Source organism: Pezoporus occidentalis, unplaced genomic scaffold (genome assembly GCF_034315485.1).
Source record: "Pezoporus occidentalis ecotype Australia unplaced genomic scaffold, CSIRO_AGI_Poc_V1 ctg21, whole genome shotgun sequence".
NCBI lineage: Eukaryota > Metazoa > Chordata > Aves > Psittaciformes > Psittacidae > Pezoporus > Pezoporus occidentalis.
The window spans coordinates 1,048,033-1,065,845 of record NW_026913964.1 but is presented as its reverse complement, the minus strand read 5'-3'; the positions used below and the strand labels follow the sequence as shown (position 1 = coordinate 1,065,845).

Sequence of the window (17,813 nt, the reverse complement as noted above, 5' to 3'; positions counted from 1 at the left end):
TTGGAAGTTATGAGTTTGGAGCCTTTTGTGGTGAGTAAGAAAGTTGTGTATGGATATACAAGAGCCAAATTTCTCTAGTTTGTGTTTTCTGTCTGCTCCAGAATACACCAGAGTGAACAGTTCTGTGATGCTTGAGCTGTATAATACCATATGTTTGCATTGCAGCACCTAATGACTTACTGATTAATCAGTCATGGAGAAGATCAAAGCAGAAACTTCCCTTTATCCATTCCTGGCATGGATACTTGTATGGGATGGTCCATTCTGGAGGTCTTTCTCCTTTTGGTCTGAAGAACTAAGACATGACCCCCACAAAAACAAGTCATGGGAGGTACCTGTAAGATGCTGGTGACTGGGGGTTTCCAAGTTGGATACCTAGCTGTGATGTGGATGAAATGGCACTTCTCTGAAATAATCAACTCACTGTGTAGCAGCTGGAAAAGCCAGCAAAACTTAAGTGCCATCAGGAAAGACAATGAGAATAAGATAGAGGCCAGAATTTTCCTGCTACCTACACCCTTGATGTACCTCATTTGGTATGTGCAGTTCTAGTTTCCTCTGGCTCCATTGTGTCCTTCTTGAGTATGAAGGTACAGAGAACTAATATGAATAAGGAAATGGGCATCTGCATTAGGAAGAGAAAGTAGGAAAGCTTAGACTTGATTTTGAAGAGGAGACTGGGGGAAGATATGAGTGAACTTTATAGACTTGGGAAGGTGGTGGATAAGGTTCATATAGAACTGTTACTTCCTAAATCCTGCAATAGGGGAGGTTAGGGACACTCAGTGAGATTAATACGAATTTGATTTAGAAGAACATATTTCTTTACACAGAGATTGGTGCTGGATTTTTTTTCCACAGGATGCAGGCAATGTCAGCATTTAAAAAAGAATGGACAAAAAATATGGAGAACAGGCTCATAAGTATTCATCAAAAGAAGGAACAGTCATGGATGTGGCCTCTAATGTCCCCAGTCCAGGGACCATAGATGCTGGGGCTGTATCAGGAGGAATGGGTCTTAGGCATGCTCTTCCTAGGTAGCACCTCTTCTTGCTATGGGTCAAGGCAGAGTACTAGGCTACTAGACTACAGTCTTATTAGAATGGTCATTTCTGATTCTCTTAACTCTGAGACTTTCACTAAGCTATGCAGATAATCAGGTTCCTCTTGTGGCGTAAGACCAGTACTGTGATCGTGCTGCTCCACAGTATCGCTTCCAAGTACAGACAACATAAACGGGAGGCTCATGTGTAATAGAGGTTTCTTGGGGAGGAGCAGGTGTGCTTTACTTAAAACCTGTCCCCTGGCTTATTGAAAGATCCAAAGGCTTTGGGCAGGGGTTGCTGTTTCTTAGTCTCAACTTCACTGCCCATCGTTATGTGGTCATGTTGATGTCCAAAGGACTGGAAGTCTTTAGGCAAAGATGGGTGCAACTTATGCTTGTAGCCTCAGTGGGGAGAGATGTGGGGCTTGTGTTTCAAGGAACCTAGGAAATGTCAGCTTGGTTCACTCCTGCTCACAACCATTGTATCTGTGTGCTGGCAGAGAGCAGAAAGCAAGAAAAAAGCACTTTATTTTGTGCTACAGTGTGCTGCTTCACTTTCCCTTTGAGAGGGGGAGAAGGTACACTGAGAGAAAAAGCAAGTTGGAGGTATAAACGTGGAGGCTGACTCTGCCACCTACTACACTGGTCAGAACTGGTGCCTGGTGTTTCTCTCTGTTTGCAAGCATGGGCTGTATAATTTTATTTTGGGAATTTGTAAATTCTTGGATGGGTACCACCATTTCTGCATAGCACCAGCTTCAGCAGATGGCCCTGGTTAGCTGGTGTGGCTGAATTGCCAGTATGATTCTTCTTGTGATGCCCTACTTGTCATATGAGATGGATGGGTTTGGCTGCTGCATGGCTTTGACTCTTTCCCAGACTATGCCAGTCATTTGTGAGGAGTCACATCACTGGTTGAGTACATTACAACAGGCTTTGAACTTCCCAAATCAGGCTTGTTAGTTGTGCTAGGGTCTTGTGCTGCCTAGAGTGTAGCTGTGCCACAGTGGCATTTAAACAATATCTCTAGGCAAAGGGCCTGTGTCCAGCCACCCAATCACTTGACTTTCCAGGTGTAGTGTGAGCTATGCCTGGCACCTCAATGTATCCCCCTTTCAGCTGCGATGGGCTCAGGAAGGCCCCAAACAGTTCAGCAGCTGTGCTTAACAAGTCCTGATGGATACACCCCTTCTTCCACCCAAAATTTCCCAGTCTTCCTTTGACCCTTATTTGTACTCTGATTTCTACAGTGCCTGACAGAAGAAGCTTCTCATACTGCCTGAAGCACTTCCTCTGCTATGCTTAATAATTGCATTGCTTGCTCCCCAGGGCTGGCATGATGAGAAATAATTGCTTCCAATTCACCCTCTCAATGCCACTGGTGGTCCTGTAGACCTAAGTTGTGTTTACCTCCCTTCTGCCTCATTAGTTACATCTGCTTTTTCAGCCAGTTTTTACTGGCATGATGGTAGCACAAAAACCCTGTGTTTAAGCAGCCGTTCTCCCATTGCAGCTGGAACATCAGCTACAGTCGCTGAACTCAGAGCAGCTGGAGACCCGTGTGCAGAATGAAAGGCTCCGGCACCTGAATGAAAACCTGCTGGAAGAGCTGGAGAAAAGCAAATGGGAGCTGGAGGCAGTGAAGGGGCAATTACAGAAGCTCCAGAAAGAGGCTCAGCTTGAGCAAGAGCAGAAGGACAGGTAAGAATGGGCAGGGAAGGGGGTGTCAGGACAGGAACTCAGGGAAAGAACGAAGGGTGTGCAAGTAGTTAAAGAATAAGGATCTCTAATTAGAGGCCTTGGCCTCATCAGAGGATTTCCTGTTTCTTCTTGAGGAAAAGTAGTAACATCCCAGTGGTCTTATGGGCCTCAAGAGGGAGTGATAGTGCTAACTCCCACCTGCCTATAGCGGGAGATGATTATGTTTATTACTATTTGGCTAGTAAAGCAGTGTAAAAAATACAGATGATCATCAACCTAAAGGAGGCTTCTCCTCCATGTATTTTCTAGTTCATTATTGCCTCCATAAAGTTCCTACAGATCCTCTTCTCATCAGTTGTGTTCCTGTTTCTGGGCTTAATCTAACAATGGGTAGCTAAACACTGGGCTGTTTCAGATCCAGATGGTAGTAAGCATCCTTCCCATCTCCAGCAGCTGAGGAAACTGGAGTGTGAAAAGAGAGCAGGAGGGCTAGCATACAACCCAGCCATCCCAGCTTCCACAGCAGTGCTGCTTCCTCTGAACCCTCCTAGCATAGGGCAGGCCCTTATCTTTAAGAATATCCCACCAGTGTCTCCAAGAAAGAGATCTTTGTATTTCCTCTCCCATTATCTTACTTCCCCTTTTATAATCCTCTTTGTCCTAGGGATGTGTTTAGAGTCTCCAAGAACATGCAGAAAGAGAAACAAAGCCTCCTTCGGCAGCTGGAGCTCCTCAGGTAAGAACAGGGCTGGGGGAAAATGCTGAGCCCTTGTGTGTGCAAGGGGCTGAACTTTCAGCACTGTGTTTGTTTCTCCCACAGAAAGCTATGTAAGTGTATTCAAGCAGTGCTCAGACACTGCTTGTTTTTCTAGGTCCAGAGTTGCACAATCTGGCCAGTTCTGGCATACTACAGGCTGTGTAATCCCTCCACTGGAGAAGTTTAGTCTTTCCTGATGGCTAAGGGACTATGTGGAGCCTATTACCTGAGCTGAGATACATGGAAAATCCAGTATGTCAGGCAGTAAATAACATCTGTGTTTGTTTCCCAAGTTTCCTTTCTGTTCTTGCTTTCAAATGTTGGTCTTTACTCCATTGCTGATGAGTGCTTCATTGTGTCTCTCCTGTGTCTTCCTTTGGAGCAGAGAGATGAACAAGAAACTTCGAGATGAGCGAGATGCTTTTGAAGCCAAGAAGCTGGTTAGTCTAAGAACGAAAACCCTAATTCCCAACCACCCTCCTTTCACCTGCTGCTGTTGCTTTCACCACTCAGGGGCCTGTCATTTCCACGGGGGACAATGACCTGAGCTCAACTTTGCAGCACCTCTCTGAGGGTGCTAGGGACAAGCTCTGCAGGTTGCTCTTGCAAACCACCCGGGTTTAACCCAAGGTGTATTAGCTTGTGACTGTCACACAGCCCCGTGCAGGGCTGCAGTGGGTGCTGCCTGCTGCACACAGGGGGTCTGTATGTTGTAACAGCATGGGGCATATGCAAGAAGGGGAGTGAAGCTGGATGCATCCCTGGACCTGAATGGTGAAGAAGATTATGGATTCCCATATGTGCTGCCAGCTGACTAGGGGTAGAGGAGCACGGGAAGGTTTTAGAGTTTCTGTGACCCCTTGAGGTAGTAACAGATGTTTGCAGATGTTTCTCTGGGGCAGCTCCCCATTCCTATGAACTCTGCTGGGGTGGAGGTGCAGCAGTAAGCCTTGTGTCAGAGGGCTAGGAGAAAGTGGGGGGCCTCTAACATCTGGAACAGTCAACTCCATCTCTGGTCTTTCCCAGTCTCCAAGATAAATATGAATATGTCATCTATTTTAATTCTTTTTTTTTATGAAAAAGTCTCTGTGTTCCCAAATGTCTCTGACAAGGCTGCCCTGTGCTCTTTTTGGACCCATTCCTGCCACCATGTGTCTTTTCCTGCTCTGCCACCATGCCCCACTTGAAGATCTGGAAGTGTCTTGCAGTGAGGACAGGCAGTGGTAGGCTGTGAGATACTTTCTGGTTGGTGTGTAAAGAAACATTTAAGGAAGCACAGGGATTGTGCCCAGATAAGGGACAAGATGTCCTGCTGGGGGGGATGCTGGAGTTCTTCTCCAAGTGAAGCAGCAGCTATATAAAATAATTTCAGTAACTGTTTTGGATGGGGGGGGTATGGGGGGGGTGCCTTTGTGTGTGTTTCTGAAATCTGAAAGATTATTTTTTCTTTATTTTTTTTTCTTTATTTTTTAAGCTGCTAAATATGTGTATGTACACCAGGGCTTCCTGCTTCCTCTTGGAGAAGTAATAAACACAGTCACTGTGTAGCAGAATCCAGTGCAAGCAGGCAACGAAAATAGTTTGTTCTCCTCTTCCCATGCATACTGCTTCATCAGCTTCTGGGTTCCTGTGGGTGGGGTGGGCGGCCCATGGAGACCACAGCTGAGGTATGTACCTCTGTGTATGCAAAGCTTGTCTGCTCCTCCTCTGTTCTCCTCTCTTTTTCATCTGCTAGGACCTGCTCAGGCCTGCTCTGAAACATAACAGTTGCAAGGAGACCTAAGAGGGAGCCTAGCAGGGAGAGTCTGGGTACAAAGGAGCTGCTTTCTCCCTGTGCTGATAGTAGGGATGGGCAGCAGGGTGAACTCCTCCTACCACCATTGCTCATCTGGCAAGGCTGTGTTGTGCTGGGCAGATGAAGTCTGTTTTTTTTCTTTATCAGCCAGGACTATCTTGTTGGCCACTCTCGTTTCAGTCCGCAAGAAAACAGGACTCCAAGGGATTACAGAGATGCTGCTATTGCCATACACCTGCAGAAGATCTGCTGTCCAGGCTGTCCCACTGCAAGGGGGCAAGAAAACAGCAGTAGTTCCCTACAGCAGCAAAAAGGAGACTCCAGATTTCTGATGGAGTGTGTGGCACACTCTTTGCCAGAGCCTATTAATGTTTTTACTGGCTAAAAAGAAACCCAAGGCCTTAATTCCCTCTGTTAGTGCTGGGAGGAGTTGTGTTATTTCTGTGAAATGAAGGTGTGATGAACAGCGGTTCATTTATAGAAAAGATTTTGAAGTGGTTGCATGTCTGAGTTGGGCTATATACGAGGCTGACAGTAACCCAGTCACTGCTCCTTTGCACTTCTCAGTGTCCAGCTTAATACCTTGCTCTTCGTAAGAGTTTCTGGCCTTGCCAGGGTAGGCAGACCCTGGCCCCACAGCACCATGGGGCACTGTTTTGCCCCAGTGGCTAGGTCACAGGTAGCAATGTGTGGCTATTTAGGTCTGTGTACAAACCACTGTGGGGTTCAGTTTCACAGCTGTGACCCATCTGGCTATGGAGTTATGCTTGCATGCTCCATGTGACAGAACAAATTTCATGTCTACTCATCATGAAGAGTGTTTTGGGACTTTGACTATATTGGACACATATTTGTATTTCACTGATAAACCAGAATCTTTCCCATACAAATGCTTGTACACGTGCTGTTGTTGGGGAATCCTTGCCCTCGTGTGTTGTACAGCTGTGATGTCATGTCTGTCTCCTTACCATTCTGGCAAAAAGCCACGTGTTACACAAACCTGGCAGGCCAATAAAGCATGGCAGAACCAATGCAAAACATGCCCCATTGTTTCTCCTTTCTTACCCAGGTACGTACTCCGCAGGCTGTTTCCTCTTCAAGTAGTGTCATGCCATAGCAGATTGCCTGGGATCCCCTTTGCTCCACAGGTGACTTGAAGGCTCTGACTTGGCTCCAGGGGGCTGTAACACAAGTTCCTTGTTTCTGTGTGTCTAGAGGATGCCCCTGAGTGAACATGCTCAAACTCTTTCAGGGGTTCCTCCTCCATCCACACTGGTTGGCTGAACCATAGCCTGATACTAGTGTGACTCCCAAGTGCAGTCTCTCTGCACTTGGGAGTCCTCTGTCTTGGAGGATACATATTCCACATTTGTAACTCTCCATGCTGGTTGGTTGTGTAGCTGGAACTTCTCCTGAACATCACTTTTATGTGTAAAAAACATTTGGAACTTTTCCCCTCAAAATTCCTGGTTGGTTGAGGCCCTCTGTGCAGTCCAGAATGTCTCCTTTTGTTGGCCTGCATTGTGGTAAAGGTGTTCTGGGAGTTTTGGCCAGCAGAGCAGCTTCTTAATCTTTTGCTTTTTAAGATAAGCCAGGGGTTATTGAAGAAATAATCTTCGTAGTCCTCCCCCAGGCTGCGAGCAGCCCAAAGTCCTGCCTGTCCAAAGCTGCCTGCAGGTGTTTGGTCAGTTCAAAACTGCTACCAGAGGCAGATCTGGCAGGCTGCAAACTCTTCTTTCACCATTACCCCCAGAAATAACTTGTGAGGACTTGTCAGAAATCTCCAGACTTACAGAGCAAGTACATCTTCCTTTCCCCCAGTGCTGAGGTGATGCCACGCTGTCTCTCACTTTGTGTTCAGTGTGTGTAGCCAGAGCAGTTACCCAGTCTGTTTGGGACTGAACGGGAGGTTAGGCTTTAGCATAGCCTTTGGAGGAGATGGCAGGTCAATCCTCTCTCTGCCACATGCTTTCTGTGTGATCTCAGGCAAGATCTTCATCTTTGACTCTGATGGGGATGACAAATCTGCTGTATAGGGGGAAGATGGTTGCAAGAGGAGCTGTCCTGCTTTCTCCTTCTCTGGGGAGCTGGTAAACACTGGCTGCAGGAAGTGTGTAGTCCTGCAGCCTGGAGAGGAACGTTAGTGTATGGCAGAGTATGTGCATTGCCCTTTACAGAGTGGTCTTCCTTTCCTATGGTGCACGTGCAGCTCTGGGTGAGTACTGATGGAGAAGGGGTACTTAGTGCCTTCTGAGGAAGGGGCAATTGGTGGGTCCCACAAAACATCAGCATAATAGAAAGGCAGGAGGGGAAATAAAAGATTCAGGTGTGAGACAAAGTGGAGAACAAGCCACAGAAACAAAAGCTCTGGCTGGAGTTCGGTTTGGGGCACCATTGTTTTTGATGGATTTTGTTGCAAAGGGGAAAGCAGCGACAGTGTAACGCCTTCTTGCATGAGTTACATGAGCTGAACTGAGAAAGGCAAGCCCTGTGCTCGCCTCTGTTCAAGCCTGCTGGCAGGGCACTACCACTGAATGGTGTAGGGCTACAAGGACTCCAGCTCCACCTCCCTGAAGTGGCCTGCAGAGGTGGCAAGTGGTTAACTGGCGTTTATCAGGTTCTTGGGTCCTAATCACATTCTTCATCCCTTTTCTTTTCACCTTCCAGGCACCTCAGAGCAAAAAGCCCCTGTTGAAGAAAGGGTCAGTGGTAGGCAGTTACCTGCTGGACGACAAGCCGGTCAAACGGTTAGATGGCATTTGTGTTGTGTTTGTGGTGTCAGTCTGTGCCTGCTGGAGTACCCTGTCAGTCAAGCTGTGTCCTGTGTCAAGTTCTCCCACCTTGGTGCTGGCTGGTTTGGGGAGCATGGGGGGGTGCATCTCGACTGTGGCTGTAGCTCCCTCTTGGCATCAGGTGGTGGTGGCTCAGCATGAAGCTGAGGATGCTGTTAACTAATTTCTATGGGGGGTGGGAGGGTGGCCCCCCTCTGGGCTGCTTCTATATGCAGCAATGGGGGAGCAAACCTAAGTGCCATCAGAAGCTATGGGAGTGTGCATGGGATGGAAGTCACAAAGGCTGCCTCTCACTGAATCAGGCTGGATTGTCTCCGAAGTGTGCCAGTTCCTTCCCAGGCAGAAATCCTGTCCACTGGCACCTTATGCCAGAGCCCATATCCCCCGGGGCATGAGAGAGGGCAGGAGTTGCACAAGACTTGTGTTCTCTCTGGCAGCTGAAAGCCTTGAGGAAAGGGCCCAGCTCCAGGTGGGTTCATTCTGCCCATCTCCCTCCACACCTATGCAGATGCTCACCTGGCACACCAGGTCTCTGCAAAAGGTTCCACTGCTTCCCAGTTTCTGTTGGTACAAACCAGAGACATAGGTCTAGGCTGAGTTTCTTCGAGTTTTGACTCACCCTTAATACTTGCAAATCTGGTAATGGCATTTAGGAATTAAGTTTCAGGGTCCTGGGCTTGTGGATTGATGGAAAACCAGGTGCACTGTGGAGCAGGGCTGATTCTTGAGCCCAGCTGGGAAGCTGGATAGCTCTGAGGCAGAGGTCTTCCATGGCTGTGTGACTGGCAGATACGCTGTCCATGGGATCAGATAATCAAGTTCTCCCATCTTCTTCCCCAGCTATTTCTTGCAAAAAATGTTTCTAGCTGCTGCTGGCATAAACCCACCAGAAAGACTTAACAGGTAGAGAAGTCCAACAGTGAGGGTGATGTGAGAGGGGGGAAGCATTTGTTAGTTCCATCTCTGTCCAAGTGCTGTGTCACACCACATCGCTTGAGAAACATGGGTAAAATCCATTAGATCTGGAGTTACTGTTCAGAAAGTTTTGTGTTTGTCACTTTTTTCCCTCCCTGAAGAAGAGGCTTCTGAGTCTCAGCCCCTCATTGTTGTGATTCCTTCCAGCCCTGGGAGATGGGTCTTTTCCCCAGATCCTGAGCCTGGGAGGATGTGTCTATTTGCAACAAGAGCAGTTCCAGTTGGCCTGGCTCTGGGCTGGCATGTGGGACAGATGTAGGGAGGACATCCCAGAGCATGAGCTACCTGTCATGGAAAAAGTGCAGGCATGGCAGCAAGTGAATTTTGCAGTCCTGGTGAGGTGTACTCGTAGCAGTGAGGGAAGAGAGTCATTGCCTTGATTTCTGCACTAGTAGCAAGATAAAAATGTTGCGGAGAGACGGGATGTGCTGCCTCTGAAGAGACTGACTGTAGTAGCCTCTGGTCTCTCTAATTTGCTTCCAAATGCAATCTGTTGGCCCCTTAAGGCAACAGAGGGTGGATAAAGCCCTTCAATTGAGTCCTAAGCCTTCTCACTCCCTTTGTCTTGTTCTTGAACCGTGGAAAGCCAAGGCAGAGCTAAGATGCTGCCTTGCTCCTCAGCAGTGATTCCAGTAGTTTAAATTGGTTATTCCAGCTGCTTTTTTGGAAGATTGTTCACTGGGGGTAGAGCTGATGTGGTAAGTGAAGGAACAAAGTGCATCAGCCTGCTCTTGTGCTGCACAGTCAGTGCACCTGTTTCCTTGCTGCCACAGCTTGGGCAGGGGTCCTGGGAATTTCTTGCTGTTGAGAGCACAGTGGGGCTGGTTCGTGGAAGCATCAAAAGATAATCATCTTTCATGTCCAGGCTCTCTTACCTCGGCCAGGTGTGGATACAGGCCGGAGCAGAGCCAGTGCCAGGCAAAGTGACCCTGGTGTGAGCACGTTTACTGCAATTTGCAAGCCTGTGGCAGGCTTCTGCTGCCTGAACTCAGGACTCCGCTGCCGCAGTGCTTGGGAGTGAAGGGCTGGTTTCCTGAAGCATGGCTGTGTGCGTTCAGCAGAGGGCAGTACCATGTCTGCACACTGCATGCAGCCTCCCAAGGGTGGTCAGCCCTTTTCACTAACCTCAAAACCTTTGTTAGTTCTTTTTGTGTTGTATTGGATACAAAAAATAGAGGAGGTGTTGTTGCTTCTTTAAGAAAGAAAAAAAAAGTTTTTCCTTTTGCCACCTTTGTGTGCTTTGCCTTATTTTTTCAGTACTGGGAGGAGTGGGAGGCAAAGGAAGCTTGAAAAATCCAGAAGGTCGGAATTTTTATTCAAATTAATAAACTATATGAATACAGCACAGCTCAGGTGAGCTGCCTCTCTTTCCCTATGGGGTGCTGTTGATGCCTTAGTCACAGGGAGTATGGGAGTGTACATATTAAGTAGAGTTCCTGCAGCTGCTGCATATGCACTAATTGGATTGCATTGGTTGTTTTGGGAATGTGCAACCTCCTCCTCTTCCCCTCACCCCCTCCCCTCCCACCCTATTGTGGTGCCTGTGGTCTTTAATACAGACAACTGGCCTCTGAGGACCCTCCTTTCACCTTCCCGGTGGATGTGGCAGTGGAAGAACCCAACAGAAAGAACTGTAAATACTTCCCAGGCAACAGGATGTGGTTGAAAACAGGAGAAGGAGGCAGCACAAACTTTGGAGAGAACAGCAGAGACAAGGAGAGATGGTCACTGGCAGCAGATGTTGAGTGGCTCAAGATGACTTTGAAGGGTGATGCTGACTGTCGAAAACACGCAGATGGATTAGATGATGCTCCCTTGCCTCCTAGAGAACAGCCTGTTGGCACCGAAACCAGGGTGAGTAATTACTTGGGTTGTTCCTCAGATACCTGCCATCAGGGACTTCGGGTCTTTCTGACTCTCATCCCATCTAACTTCAGCTCCATGGATTTGTAGTGGAGGGGTCCAATGCCTAAATCAAAGCACAGTCTGTAGCCAGGCTTTTCAAAACTGCATCCCTTTCTTCCATTGTAGCTCCAGGCACGGGAAGCAGCTAGCTGTTCCCCAGACCGCATCTTTAAAGTGGTGTTTGTAGGGAATTCCGGTGTTGGGAAGAGTTCCTTCATCCACCGTTTCTGCTATGACAGGTTTTTGCCTGAACTCAATGCAACCATTGGTAAGTACTAGTGTTCCTGACTCATCTGGCTAAGAAGGGTGGAAAGGTCAGCTGGACACGTGTGTTTTGCCTGTAATTTATCCCACCTAAAGGTAAAGGTGATCCCTTTCCTAATTTCAAATAAATCTTGCAATATCCCTTAACTAAATAGCATTGAGCTTGGACATTGCAATGGCAAGCTGCTCTCTCCCCATCCCATCTTATGATCATTGCTATCTCCTTGACAGGGATCGATTACCAGGTGAAGAGTCTGGTGGTGGATAATACCCAGGTTGCCCTACAGCTGTGGGATACAGCTGGACAAGAAAGGTAAGCAATTTCTGTGAGGCTGCCCTACTGCCAGGCTCAGTGCAGGAAACAGGAGGAAGGAGTGCATGCACTTCTTCTGTTTCTGGGAAAATTGTTAGCTTGAGAAGGACCAGAGAGGTTGCAGCAGATATTCCAGTGATGAACCTGCAGCAAAGGTCTCTTTCAGAGATTTCTAGAAGCTGTAGCTTCTGGGGCCTGGGGAGATTGCCCTAAGGACTGATGGAGAAGTACTTTTCCATAAGTCTGACCTGCATGTTGTGGCTTTGGGCAGTCTATCATAAATCATGGTATGGTGTGAGGTTCAAAGCCCCTCTAGCCCTCAAAGCTCTTCTGCATCAGCCTGCTTTTGGAAAAGCTGTAGGAAAGGGCTGCAGATGAGGACAGAAAAGAAGGCTCTGGATAGACATCCTATTCTCAGATTCAGTTGTACTCCTGCTGTCTCCAGCTGCTCACCACCACTTGCTATTCAGAGGGTGGAAAGAAGTGCATGAAACTTTCCAGGTCTGATTCAGACAAAGCCAGCTTGACCTGTGGGGAAGGTGACTTGAACTACCCTGCTGTACTCTGTCACTGAGGTTACTGGCACCTTCCACTGCCCCTTCTGCTGAAAGACTGGTGGAAGTAATAATCCTTGGTGGAGGGACAGCTTGGCTTTTTGTGACAGTGAATGCAGGTTCCCCATTTGAAGGCCTCTAGTTTCAAAAGCAAAGGCCATCATTAGGTGTTATCAGCACTGTTGGTGAGGGCCAGAGTAGTGAAGAGCAAAGTAGTAAAGGACGCACTTGACCCTTATCTGCTATCAGAGATGAAGGCCCACCACTACCTTCATGTAAATTAGAATTTATTTAGGCTGAAGATGAAAAGCTATTTCAAGGGGGCCATTAACCTCAAGAGCCTGGCAAAAATAAGTACTGGATATTTGGGGCTAAATTTGTTATGTGGGCAGGCCTTCAGGAGCCAGCTAAGGTCATGGGAATATTATAACCTTAAACTGTGCCAACAGAGTAATGATGCTGTCAGCTAGACCATGCAGACCTGGTGGGAATGTACTGAGAATCTGCTGAAAAGCAAACATTTCTTCCAAAATCAAGCTTCATGCTAAAGAAATTATTTTTGAAATAATGTGGTTATTTCAGTGCTGAAGCTGAGCAGTAAGGGGAGTTGTTAAAACTTGAAATGTGACATTTTACTGAGGCCAGACTGTATCAGAGGCCGAATTCAAGATATTGCCCCTGCAGAAGGACCTTTAGTGTAGGCCCCTGCAGCATTAGCAGGTCTTAGACATGTACTTGCAAGACATGGCTCACTGCTGATGCTGAGTAGGAGACCTGAGAAAGAAGCAAAAGGCTTTCTTATTTCTAGAGAAATACCAATTACTTCCAACTGGAAGTGTCCAAATACGAATATCCTGTGGAAGAAACAGAGGAACTCCTTGAAGCATGCAAGGTGAACTCTTTGGTGACTTCCCTAGGACCACTGCATGCTACATTTGATGTTTCTTCTAGAGTACCTAGCCTGTCCTGTAGCTCCAGAGGTGCACCTTGCCTGCCAAAGATAGAGCCTGTGCTTTCTCAGTTGGGTAGTTGTCAGAATGTTATTGTAGTGAGAAAGAACAGGCTTCAGGTAATCATCTGAAGAGTTCAGGAGGGTCACTACTTGCTGTAGGTCTTCTTGGCTCTTAACAGAATAGGACAGCTTGTTATCCCATGCACGGCTGAAATACAGAGCTCTTCAGTGGGATCTCAGTACTTGTGTGGCATTTAATCCCACCAGTTTGCAATCAGTGTGATTATATCGTGGCCCTGTCACAAGCTGCTTACAAATTTTAAGGTTTGAGGGTGGTTTTTGGTAGGCTGTTTCTGGGATTCTTTACATTTATTCCCAAAATACAAGTCTGTGGTTCTCATTGGTACCCATGGGTCAAAGCAGATGTCTGGGAACTTCTCCTGGAAATTGTGTCTAACTGCTGATTTTAAGTATGATGGCATTGCTTTATAGATTCAAAACTGGAAACAGACTGTATTGATATTGAGATCTTAATTGCTGTTTTGGCAGCACCAAGGCAGACATTATGCACATCTAGTTTATACTGTAGTGCAGCTTAGTCTGCAGATTCTTCCAGACTCTAGAGAAAGGTCTTGTTTTTTTTCTCCATCTATTTCCCTTTTCATAGGCAATTACCTCTTCCTGTCCCACCTAAGCAAATTCTTGTTTCTTTCCTTCTGACCTGCAAAGGTCTTCCTTCCTGCTTTCTCAGCACCATACATTTGGAAAGATTCCTGCCTTACCCATGGCTGCCCAGCATGCCTCAGAGGTGCAAGGATCTGGCCTGTCTGTCACCAGTCTGCACACATCAGCCCCAGGGTGTACATCTCACACACAGGGTCTGCCGGGCCTTGCAGAGAGCATGCACTAAATGACAGTCCCATCCTGTTTCTTTTCATTAATTACACAGCCCTGGTTTTGAGGGTGCCTTTGGTTTTGTTTGGGCTCAGGTTTCGGAGCATTACCAAGCAGTATTTCCGGAAGGCGGATGGGATTCTGGTGATGTACGACATTACAGCCGAGTGCTCCTTCATGGCAGTGCGGAACTGGATGAGCAGTGTCCAGGTGAGAGCAGGGCCTTGGCTTTCTAATGCTGGTGGTGCTGCTGCTGTCTTGCTCCAGACCAGCTCCAACAATATGTCTGGTAGTGATGTCCTCTGATGCCCCAAGAGGTCCTGTTAACCTTGAGAAGAATTATCAAAACACATGTGATGGGTACTGCCTGTGGTAGTCAGTCTGGGACCAGGGTTGTCTTGTTGAAGATAACAAAGCCAGTGACAGTCCCTTAAATGAGAGTGGGCTGTATCTATGGCAGAAGGTGGTGGGATTGGCCAAAACAGTAGTGTGTGTTGGTAAGCAGCCCATGTGTATTGGCAGCATCTCCTAAATGTGGTCATGTCAGACCTGTACTCAGGCAAGGAGATCTCCTGGTGTCCAGCTTATTGTCGTGGTTTAAGCCCAGCCGGCAACCCAGAACCACGCAGCCGCTTGCTCACTCGCTCCCTTTCCGGCCCCCACTCCCGGAGGGATGGGGAGGAGAATCAAAAGAATGTAACTCCCATGGGTTAAGAACAGTCCAGTAACTAAGGTATAACACAAAAAAAACTACTGCTACCACCAATAATAATAAAGGAAATAACAAAGGAAGGGAATACAACCGCTCACCACCCACCAACAAACACCCAGCCTGACACAAGCAGTGATCTAGCCCTTCCGGGTAACTGCCCCTAGTTTATATACTGGGCATGACGTGCTGTGTTATGGAATACCTCTTTGGCTAGTTTGGGTCAGGTGTCCTGTCTCTGCTTCCTCCCAGCTTCCCCTCCTCCCTGGCAGAACATGAGACTCACAAAGTCCTTGGTCAGATTAAACATTACTGAGCAACAATAAAAACATCGCTGTTATCAGCATTGTTCCCAGGCTGAAAGTTGAAAACACAGCACTGCACCAAGCTACTAAGAAGAAGACTGCTACTGCTGAACCCAGGACACTTATGCACGGGAAGGGAGAAGGCCCTGATGCGTTTAGGCTCAGACCTGCAGTATGCATGCACAGTGCTTTGCATGATCACATCCTAACTCTGCTTTGAGATGGATTTCTAGATGAGACTGAAATATCAGTGATAGCTTATTTTTCTCCTTCATTTGCTTCAACTTTCAGATTTGATTTATTTTTCCTTTTTTTTTTTAATTTTGTAACTGTGTATTAATACTGCAGTCTTCCCCCCTGCATTTATTTCCAAACTCTTAATAAAAGCATTCATCTGGGGCTTGTATCTGCTTGGGGAGACAAAAATGCCTGTCTGTGTAATTTCAGTAAGTTGTGTGTAGGTGGCTCAGAGCTGAAGGAAAATTGTCAAGGTTGATTTTGTTTTGACTGTGCTGAGTCTCAAAACCCAAGATCTGAGGAAAATGAATAAGCATAAATTGGAGGTTTCTAATATTATTAACATCTGCAGCCCTGCTCAGGAGGTGGGAGGGAATCCCAACAACAATTTAGCAATTTCTTTGGACTCTAAAAGATCAAAGGTTCAGATTTTCAGAACTGCCCAGCCTCTGAAAATCGGGCTCCTTTCAGGAGCACGCAGAAAATCAAGGCACCCCAAATCTGTAACTTTCAGTTATCTCTCTTCCTTTCCCAATCTTAGTAATTATCTTGCTTCAAAGCTGTTCACGTACTGTAAGTCATCCAGGGCAGTCAAGTCTGGACATAACTTCAAGCCCTGTTCTGCAGTCTGATGATGTTCTAGTGAGCCATTGGAGCTAGAGAGTTTTACCAAAGGTAATGGGCTCCAGGAATCCCCTAGGAATAACAGTTCCTGCAGAGACCCTATACAAGACTTGTAGGTTATTCAGCTTACTTGGCCAGTGGATTTTCAGCAAGGGATCCTTGAAATTAGGACAGCACATCAGACAAATAGTACCACATATACCTACAAAAATTACTGGACTTATTAAGAAGCTCTGCCTGAACTTAAAGTCCCAAGAGCCTATGGGAAAAACTGCTTTTCTTTAGGCTTGTTATTTTCCAGAGAGGAACTTATGTCCTATCTCCACTCTCTCAGCATCCCAGCAGTACATAGCAAATATTTGGAATACATTCCCATAGTTTAAGCTTCCTTCCACAAATCCCTGGGGCTATTTGAGGAATGGTCCTTTAATGAGCTAAAGGGCCTTATCCTGCTGCCACTGCAGGTCTTGTTTGCATCAGCTGGAACAGGCACAGATCCAAGACAGTTCCCTCCCTCAGCTGAGTCTGTAGGGTTCTTTAGTCTGTCTCTTTCGCAGGAAGGTATCGAGGATGGAGCTGTGGTCTTTCTGCTTGGAAATAAAACGGATGCTGCGCAGAGAGAGACTTGGAGTGTGCCCAAGATGGAAGGCGAAAGGCTGGCAAAGGTGTGACTGTGTGCTCTGCTGCTCAACATGCTCTGCAGCCTCCCTTCTGCCTGGCTGACAGGAAACCTTTCTTGGAGCCATTTCCCAGTATGGTACCTTACCTCTCCCCTTCCACCCCATTTCTCCAATGTAAACATGTACTGAAGTTCCTCTGGTACCAGGGAGGATGAGGTGGTGCCCACTATGTGGCCCTTGAGGCAGGCTCATGTATCTCTCTTGATGCTTGGTGCCTCCTTACAGTGATGCTCAGTCTTTCTGAGGGGAGTACGCATGGCTGTTTTCCTGTTTGAGGACTCCCCTAATGCATGTTCTGCAAAGTCATCCTCCCTCCTTCCTCACTGCCGGTGTCTGCATGCCCATTGCTACCTTAGCCCCTGGGTGGGAGCAGGCAGGGTTTCAGAGGTGTTCCCCATCTTCTGGACTCCACCACAGAAAGCTAAGGGAACCCAAGACCCTGGGCATATATTTGCTTTCCCCAAATAACCCAGTGTTATTCTCTTCTCCCAGTGTTTCCTTTTGGATACTCTGGCTGGGCCCCCAGTGCTGAAAAAGCATTTCCTTTACCTGGGTTGGTGAGCACTGTGTGTGCCCCAGGAGGGTGGTAATAGCCACCCTCCTGGCCTCAATTGCTCTCAGCCGAGTTCCCGGTGGTGAGCGTGGACCAGCTCCCAGGGCTGGGGGAGAGCTGGTAACCAGCATGGGTGCTTGCTGTGCTCTCTGGCAGGAATACAAGGCTGTCTTCTATGAGTGCAGCGCAATGACTGGCTATAACATCATGGAGCCCATGTTACACATGGCCAGGTCAGTGAACAGCAACGGTCACCCTGTGATATTTCCCCAGCTGTTGGTGAGTGGTGTGGGCTCTCCTGGGGAGTGGGCAAGAAGGTGTTGCCAGACACGTCATAAAAAACACTTGGAGCAATGTGCTCTTCCCCCTGACTTCCATGCCTGGAGAGTGCCAAGTGTAGGCTGGACATCATCACATGCAAAGCTTTGTCTGGCAGAGCTGACTGTTGAAAGATTGGGAATTAAATTTGAGTACTTTATCACAAAACCCATGTGTAGTATCCCAGATTTTAAGTAGGCGTTTTCAGTTTGAAGTCTGCATGCATTTCTGAGGGTTTTTTCTTCCTTATCTTATTAAGCATGTGATATTTTGGTAGCCATATTTTAAAGGGAGATAAGACACTTTGTAAGGCTGAAAGAAGTGTGCTCTAAGATTTTTATTTTTTTTTTTAAAAAGGCAAATAGTTTTGAAAAAGCTCTTTGAAATCTTGCAAGAAATTATCCTTTTGCTTTCTTTTATCCTTTCACCTGCTGCATCAT

At 47.1% G+C, this 17,813-nt stretch overlaps 1 protein-coding gene across 9 annotated transcripts in view; it reads left to right on the top strand.

Annotated features, from left to right (window-relative positions):
• CRACR2B (calcium release activated channel regulator 2B) overlaps nucleotides 1–17,813 on the top strand; it is a 46,829-nt gene that overhangs the window by 26,104 nt on the left and 2,912 nt on the right. For 5 of the 9 annotated variants that reach the window (XM_062619125.1, XM_062619124.1, XM_062619122.1 and 2 more), the window contains 10 exons: nucleotides 2,559–2,746; nucleotides 3,411–3,482; nucleotides 3,889–3,943; nucleotides 7,966–8,045; nucleotides 10,625–10,919; nucleotides 11,097–11,238; nucleotides 11,466–11,547; nucleotides 14,043–14,157; nucleotides 16,380–16,487; nucleotides 17,212–17,334. In XM_062619125.1, coding sequence (XP_062475109.1) covers nucleotides 2,559–2,746; nucleotides 3,411–3,482; nucleotides 3,889–3,943; nucleotides 7,966–8,045; nucleotides 10,625–10,919; nucleotides 11,097–11,238; nucleotides 11,466–11,547; nucleotides 14,043–14,157; nucleotides 16,380–16,487; nucleotides 17,212–17,334 — 1,260 coding nt within the window. Of the gene's footprint in view, nucleotides 1–2,558; nucleotides 2,747–3,410; nucleotides 3,483–3,888; nucleotides 3,944–7,965; nucleotides 8,046–10,624; nucleotides 10,920–11,096; nucleotides 11,239–11,465; nucleotides 11,548–14,002; nucleotides 14,158–16,379; nucleotides 16,488–17,211; nucleotides 17,335–17,813 lie in introns of those variants that run through there. The other 4 variants (XR_009964905.1, XM_062619123.1, XR_009964906.1 and 1 more) reach the window with 4 other exon arrangements.